This window comes from Misgurnus anguillicaudatus, chromosome 25, assembly GCF_027580225.2.
Source record: "Misgurnus anguillicaudatus chromosome 25, ASM2758022v2, whole genome shotgun sequence".
NCBI classification, from domain to species: Eukaryota; Metazoa; Chordata; class Actinopteri; order Cypriniformes; family Cobitidae; genus Misgurnus; species Misgurnus anguillicaudatus.
Genome location: NC_073361.2, coordinates 12,202,643 through 12,210,889, shown reverse-complemented (window position 1 = coordinate 12,210,889; position 8,247 = coordinate 12,202,643). Strand labels below are relative to the sequence as shown.

Below are 8,247 nucleotides of genomic sequence, written 5' to 3'. Positions count from 1 at the left end.
TCATTTGTCAGTTTAACGGGGAGGTGCTACAGTCCGTTCATTGAGGAGGAGAAACAAGCGTCCAGATGCGAGCGAGCGCACAGCTGTAGCCGCGCAAAAGTGTGCGTAAAACTGCACCAAAACTCCGAAAAACTTTGCGCAACTTTTACTTGAGGATTAGGATATGTCAGCACACCCAGTCTGCGGGAAAACTAACAAATTTGGATACGAATGAATTTGCAACTGTGTTACGTAGGGCGTCCGGAGCGACTGTTTACTTCTCAAACAGCACCATGATCTCTCCTGTCAACAGGTAACCTGGAGAGCAGCTTTCTTGTTTCGGGATGAAACTTCAGCAGGACATGTATGTGAGGAACCTGTAAACCAGTGCAACATATCTTCAGGATCTTATCCTAAAGGACTTTAAAGTTCTTCGCTTTAACATTACCATGAGGATTTATATGTAAAGCTCACGGGGCCGGAGGAGATGCATGCCCTGGACCTGAAGACTTCTCAGAGCAGATTTAGGAATTGAGTGGATCTCAGTTAAAGTTTGATGATGGCCTCAGAGGTGGTGTGTGGACTCATCTTCAGATTGCTTCTGCCTGTTTGTCTTGCTGCAGGTAATTCATTATTAATAAATTATGACGTTTAATAAAATGTCTATTCATGCAAAAGTTACGCAATGATCATTTGTATTCAGGTAAATGTAATTTATATTTTAGTTGTTTTTTTATTTATCTTTTGATTATTTTAATAATTGACATAATATCTAAACAAATAAAATAAATAAATAATATTATTTGAATACAAGTATGTATTTTTACAAACAATATAATGCATACAGTACATATAAGTAGAATATTTTGATTATTTTTTAAATTATAGTTTATTTATTTATGCCTAAATAGACACATTTTTCAGTCAGTAATATTGTTTAGATCATTTTAAAAATCATCAAATGCATTACATTTAAATCACTTTTACTTAGTGCATCTGCATGTATTTTGCTTTTTGCATGTGACTGACTGAATACATTTTCCTCTTATGCGTGTAATGAGATCAGTAATTTAAATTAGGCTTTACAGTATGAAAATTTACACATTAGATATTTTGTACTCTACTTAACGGGGCAAAAGCAAACCTTGAAGTTCTTATAGGTTTAAAAGTAGCTGAATGCTTCGTTCATTCACATTCAGAGTGATGAATGAGCAAAGTAATCATGTTTTAAGTCGAGGTCTTGAGGTTAAGAAGTCTGACACAGTACAGGCTATAAAATCCATCTGTTGTTGTTTGTTCGACTTATTGATTGACAAGAAGAAACTTCAAATTCACAGCCACATTTTTATATCCATTTTATTCCAGTTTATGCTGTAAATGTAATATTTGCAAATCTCTGTCATCGCGTATGGTACTGAGGATGAGTAATATAACACTCTCTGTAGGTAACAACAGGCTGTCTGGCTAGCATGAGCATGATCTATGTGTGCAATATCAGAGAGACGTACAGCTTCTGTCTCTCATCACCGACCGTCTCTTCCTGCCTGCCTCTCCCATTCGCCTGGTTTTCCCTTAACTGGGTTGTTGTCAGTGAGATCAAATACAGGATTTCGTTTTATTTACAGTCTCAATTGTCACAGGAACATCTACTTTTGGAAACACAAACTTTACAGCTCCTCTGCGTCCAGATAGTGAATTGTCTTTGGAGCATCTGCTGCGTATGACTCATGCACAATCTGTGAGATTTGTTTTTACAGATAGTGAGGGCTTGATCTTCTGAAGCCTCCTACCACAGAGCTTAAACAATCGAAATCTCTACTTTCCCACAGTTTATACCCAGTGGTACAGCCCTTTCTTCAATAACACTAATGCTTTATTAGACAAGAAGTGGTCTAATAAATTTGTTAAGCACTGTATATGGGTGATGATCCCTGGGATTGAACCCACAACCTTTCACATTGCTATTATGTTAGAGCTGCCTACTATTCATAACTCTTATTATATAAGAAAGCAAAATTATGCTGGCATTTAAGAGACATTGTTTATGTCTTTGAAGGAAACATAGCTTCATCGCAATCCCAGAATGCAATGCAATGTAAAAATATATCAAGACACAAACCTTCACTCTCAGAAAAAAGGTACAAAAGTTATCACTGGGACAGTACCTTTTAAAAATGTACTAATATGTACCATTTTGGTAGAGACATGTGCCTTTGAGTTACCAATATGCACCTTTATGGTACAAAAGTGTCCTTTTTGAAAAGGGACCACCCCAGGGACAAATTTGGTACCTTCTTGTACCTTTAAATTCTTACACAGAATGATCAGTTTTGTTATCCGTTTTTAATTTTAATCTGACGCTTTTCAAATTAGGTAAAGCACATGAGCACCACAAATATTTTTTTTTTGTGTGTAAACTTTTGACCTCTACAGTGTCAAGCACTAGTGCGGGATGGTAACTAATGCAAGTTTTGTTTTTCCACATACTCAAATATGTTAGTGCAGTTTTCGCTTTAGGGAAATATTTTGTTTGCTTGTATGCAGGATGTAAACAGCAATTATTCACGTTTACGAGTCTTCGCCGAGCACCAGACAGTTTGACGTCCATGTGAAATTACTGTAGTGAGTATCATAAAGAACCAGATCCGAAAACGGCATCGGTTTGGGCAAATATTTGTGTTTGGCGACTCTTGTATGTTTTCTTCACCTCAAAGGCCTGATGCAAAGTATATGCAATGATGCAATCTATCTAATTCAGGTATCTGGCTAAAAAAATTGTGTTCAAGTGTAGCATGATATTATTTGAAACATAAGAGCTTTTGCACCCTTTGTGGCAATGTTGTTAAAGGGCACCTATGGTCCGATTCACAATGTTACATTTCCTTTGGTGTGTAAGTGTGTATTAATACGTTAACCTAGGGCTGGGCGATATGGCCAAAAAATTATTAAGAAAATGTTTTCCATATCAGTCAATATCGATAATTATCATGATAAATAACAAATCTTTATTCCTGTCAAATTTAGATTTTTGCTCCTGAAGGAAAATTGTAAAAACCAGACAGTTAATAATGGTTTTAAACTATGTTTTATTCAAAACATGACATTTACAAATACTAAAATCTTGTTTCATGTGCAGGCATCTGTTTTAAATGTAAATAAATTTGTTATGAAATCAATACATTTCTGACACAGAAAGCAGCAGGCTACTGTCACTTTAAGACCCAAGACAGACTGATTTACGTTTCAACATACTGATAAACACCCGGCTGTTAATGTTCACTTAAACAAGAAAGAAAACTTAGTTCAGTGATCACGCGTGTGTTATACATATACGAGCTATACACGCTGATAAATGGATGTCAAGAGCGTCACGTTGCTGTGGGAGCACACACTCATAGTTTATTCACTGCAGTGGTGGATCTGCTGTTTTTCCTCAGTTTCCTAAATTTGTGAATGTCCTGTAAATATACTTTTAAAGCTGTGCGGATGTGTGCACGCACAAGGCAGACGCTGGAAGAAAGTACTGTATACTGTGCCTATTTTGTTTGCTGTGCTTTGACGAAACCTGTTTGCGCATCCAATATTACACAAAAGTAATATTTCCGTGCATTTGGATTCTGTGATTCTGTCCACATTATCCGCATCGCGAAAATCATAAGGCTCTACTAATAAATTAATAACTTGCCTCATCTTGATTTATAGTCGTGCGTAGCCTGACGTGCACCTCGCAAAAATTTTAACATCGCGTCAGTTCTACGCGGACCGCAAGCGCTATGATTGGTCCACCAGAACCCCTCCCGTCAGGTAAAAAACTGCGTCATAGGTATTTCCGTTTGCGACGGTGAAAACAAAGAATGGCCAAGTTGAGGAGTGATTTAACTCAAACTGCAACAAAAGTCGCTGTTTATTACTTCCATCATTGCTGGTCTTCTCAAATCATACACAAGTTGCGGTTTCTTCTTCGTTTGTGGGTTAACTTGCCAAGCTTCTTCTTCTTTGATGGTCGCGCTGCTACTGTGGTTACACGCGTGGATTCTGCCTACCAGCAGTCTGCGCGCGTGTTTGCATGTCAACGCGGAAGACGACACAAAAGTATAAATGAAAACCGACGCAGAACCTACGCTGTAGGACCTACGCACGACTATAACGAGCCCTTTAGTCCACTCCTTCAAGTCTAACTGACACTGTGATTATAAAGCAAGAACGCGTGCCGCATCCGGAAGTGTATAAACATTATCGATCACTTATAGAACTGTAGTTATAATTTTTTCGGAATTTTTATTTCTGTAAAACTATCGTCATCGAATTATCGCCCAGCACTACATTAAGGATATGCAAAAGGTACATACCCTAAAGTAAACGATGACGCGAGTTATCATCTCCAACGTAAATCTCTTTTCTTGGACGACAACAAACACACGGATTGTAGGCAACAGATTACTTCCTGGGATTGAGACCCACATTATCATAATCCCGCCCGCTTCGGACTCTCAGCCTGGAAGTTAACTCCTGTTTGCATTGCATTGTGAGCAAATCTTTTAAACATGGTAACGGGCGTCACATTTCCTGCTGACTTCAGAGGTATTAGGTCAATCACAACGTACAGATTAGCTGGCCAATCAGGCACACAATGCTTTTCAAATCGATGAGTTTTGTACATAATTCGTGCGTTTCAGGAAGAGAGTGAAATCTGGAGCTACAAAAATGTAGGGTATGTGGAAAATAATGTGTTTTGTGAACCATAAACCAAGCGAACACATTGTATTATACCAAATACACAAAATAACGTTGTTTTTTTGCAATGAAATAGGTGCTCTTTAATGCAGTCTGCCCAGCGTTACATTATGAATTGCGTTATCATAAAGCTTTTCGTAAAACAAAGTAAAACTGATTTGGGACTCATTTATACTTGATATGTATGTTTTAAGCTCAGCATGACTATCAAGATGTTTCTATATGAAGTCCAAGATTCACTTTTTAAACACAAATATTAAGGGAGTTAAACAACACAGTGTAATGTTTGAAAGCTTCATCTTCCCATGTCTTTGTGAAGTCAAAAAAGCTTAAAGTGTAATTCAGAACACACTGTACACATTCATGGTCTCATTACTTTCTTTTACCTCTAAATGCTCCACTATAAAGTCGCAGAGAGCAGTACGCTTACTTGACCCAGTGCCCTCTACCTCATTTCAACTTTTATTTTTTAAGCATTTATAGGACATTTGCCTATTTTTTGTTGGTTTGAATACAAACCACGTTTGTTTGTTAAAAACGCTGACGGATCACATCTTCAACACGTCTAGTGTAATCCGTCAGTCAACGACTACCGAGGGGTTATTGTTGGTGATGATGGCCCAGAAAACTTTTTGAGTCATGCTTCATTTAGTCACGGCTTAGTCAGACGCATACGGCTTCACTGACGCTTTGTTTTGTGTCTTCGGGGCTCTTTGTGTCTGATTCCAGGCGTGGTGCCACCCTAGACAGCAGACAAAAACTCTCAGGATTAAAGAAACCAGTCGTCAAGAATTCCCAAAATGTCACTGCTTCAAATCAATCCAATTGTTTTGCAGTTGAAATCACGCTAGGACAGTTGGCACAGTACTTCATCTTCCACTGAAAAGGTTTGATTTACTACAGACCATACAGACACTCAATATATGAACTTTGTGAATCATATTGCTTAACATCAGTTCACATATCAAAGTCTCTCATATTTTAAAGCTTCCCACAATGAAGTCATGACTGAATCTCTCACATGGTTGCATTTAATCATTTTCTACATCACATATATTATGCCATATTTCATTTCCAAAGAGAGACATCATACAGTATGGTTAGAAATGGCCCGAAGCCAGTTTTATATTAAATAGGTTTTGATCACCCATGTGGACCTTCTGGGTGTTGCTTTTTCGTGTCGTGCTACATAGTTGGACCATTCATACAATTTTATCTTAACCGTTTCCTGTCTCTAATCTGACAGCTCGCCTCTGAAATACATGCGACTACCTGAAAGGACCTTTTGTGCAACCAAAAACTAAACTCGAGAGTTTTTCTCACATCGGCAATTAAAGAGAGGCTGCCAAAAAAGTTCACAGTGTATAGTACATCAAACCTCAAAGAACAACAAAGATATACACTGTAAAAAAGATTTTTTTTGGAAGTCAATACAACCTCCTACTAAAGATATCAGGTTCTTTACATTATGTGGAATGATTCAGTCGATTTAAACCATATTGATCTAAACAGTATTTTGGTGATATAAAGATAATTTCCTCTAGTTGACCTGAGTGTTGTGTCATCTTCTCATCTCTGTGCTGTGTTGTACAGCTGACTGTGGCAGCTGCGGAGCTGCTTTTGTTTGTGGGTGGTGTGAAGTGATGAGCGGACGCTGAAGGTTACCGATTCAGCGCTACTGTAGCCTGGGCTCCACTGAATGATGTGTGAAACCTTTGGTTTTCATTTGCAGACTAAACAAACATCCCTGATGAAACCTTCGCGTGTACACTGTTGTTTTGTGAATGGTGGGGCCTTTGATAAAGTCAGTTACGTTGTAGCCTATTGCTTTTGTTTTATATACTGTACTTTTGCGATGTCATTTCTAAGTTCCAAATCCATAACTTTTATTTGGATACAATTAAAAACAAGTGAGTTATTGAGCAACAATCAGTGTTTGAAAATGTCTCTGCCATGTTTCACGACAGTAAGCTTATAGTAATGATTTATAAGTTGAGCTGTCAGGTCAGATTTCGCAGAAAATGTCAACAAATGTAATGCAATTATATTTTGTGAATGTGTGTTAGTGTTAATGTGTTTTCTGGAGTTAAAGGGGACATTTCACAAGACTTTTTAAATATGTCAAATAAATCGTTGGTGTCTCCAGTTACATATGTGAAGTTTAAAGCTCACACAAGCTGTTTCTGCATTTCTACTGTTAAAGGAATAGTCTACTCATTTTCAATATTAAAATATGTTATTACCTTAACTAGGGCTGGAACGACGCGTCGACGTAGTCGATTACGTCGATTACGTTATTACGTCGATTTGCCGGAAATGCGTCGATGCGTCGCATTGTTTACGTTTTCAAATGAAGGCGGCTTCAGCTCCGACCGGATAATACAAGTGTTATACCAAACAGCCAGAACGTGATCAAAAGTGTGGGAATACTTTAAGCAGAGACCAAATAAAACACATACTGTGTAAAACTGAAATGGCATACCACAGCAGCGCAACATCTGTGCATGATCATCTTAAAAGAAAACAACCTGGAGCTCTCCGACCTCAGAATGACGCGACGGCAGCGTAAGTATTTGAATTTTTACAGTAAGTTTTTATACAACAATAGAATCAATGCAGGCATATATGGTGCTTAATACAGCTGTGTTTACATCTTAGTTTAATACGAGCTGCGAGACGCCTGACAGACACGACATTGCATCGCGTCTGGGCAGTATGTTGAAACAGTAAATAAAGAGCGGGACATGTTTAACTTTTTATATTAAGAAGTTATGAAATAATAAGTTACTGTTACACTGAGATAGGCATGTGCCCGCGTGCACTGAAAGCCAGCTGGCAGCGCGGAGTTCCCATAGCTTATTTTTTTGCTATGTGCGCAGATATTATAAAAGCTCGTCTCGTTAGGTATTCCTGACATGCATTTATTTAAAGTAACAGCAGCGTAAACGCCGTTTATAAAATATTAGAAGATCATGCTAACTAAATTTGTATTTACCCGAGACTTAAGAAAAGTTAAATGTTAAAGTTGATGCTAAATGAGAATGCAGTAACGTTACTACTGATAGTAATAATATTAACAGTAATAATATAATGGTTACATTTTATAATAAGGGTTCATGAATCACAATGAACTTATTTTTACTTCAGTCTGAACTAATGCTGAGTAAATGCATGTACTAATCATAAACTAATGAAGAGTCATCATTAAGTACAACATGACATGTTTTTTAGTTAATGTATTAATAAACAATGATTTCATGTGAGTCATTTTGTAGTTAATGATGACTCTTCATTAGTTTATGATTAGCACTAGGGCTGGAACAATAAAGAGCGGGACATGTTTTTATATTAATAAGGAGTTATTATTCAGTTTGATTTATTTTTATTTTACTTCTTTAATATTAATATATTTTATTTGTTTAAGGTGAATAATGCCCCTTTTGCACTGTTTATGTAAGGCTGAATTAATGTTGGACTTGTTTTTATGTGATTTGTTATATTTTCCTTGGCACTGGCACTGTTTGTGTATTTGTT

General features: G+C 37.3%; 1 protein-coding gene across 1 annotated transcript in view; it reads left to right on the top strand.

The window, feature by feature from the left end:
• Positions 1-8,247, top strand: part of piezo2a (piezo-type mechanosensitive ion channel component 2a) — a 149,335-nt gene continuing 141,088 nt past the window's right edge. Inside the window, exon 1 of the mRNA XM_073864229.1 lies at positions 1-602. Within this exon, the coding sequence (XP_073720330.1) occupies positions 536-602 (67 nt within the window). The 5' untranslated portion in view covers positions 1-535. The remainder of the gene's footprint in view (positions 603-8,247) is intronic.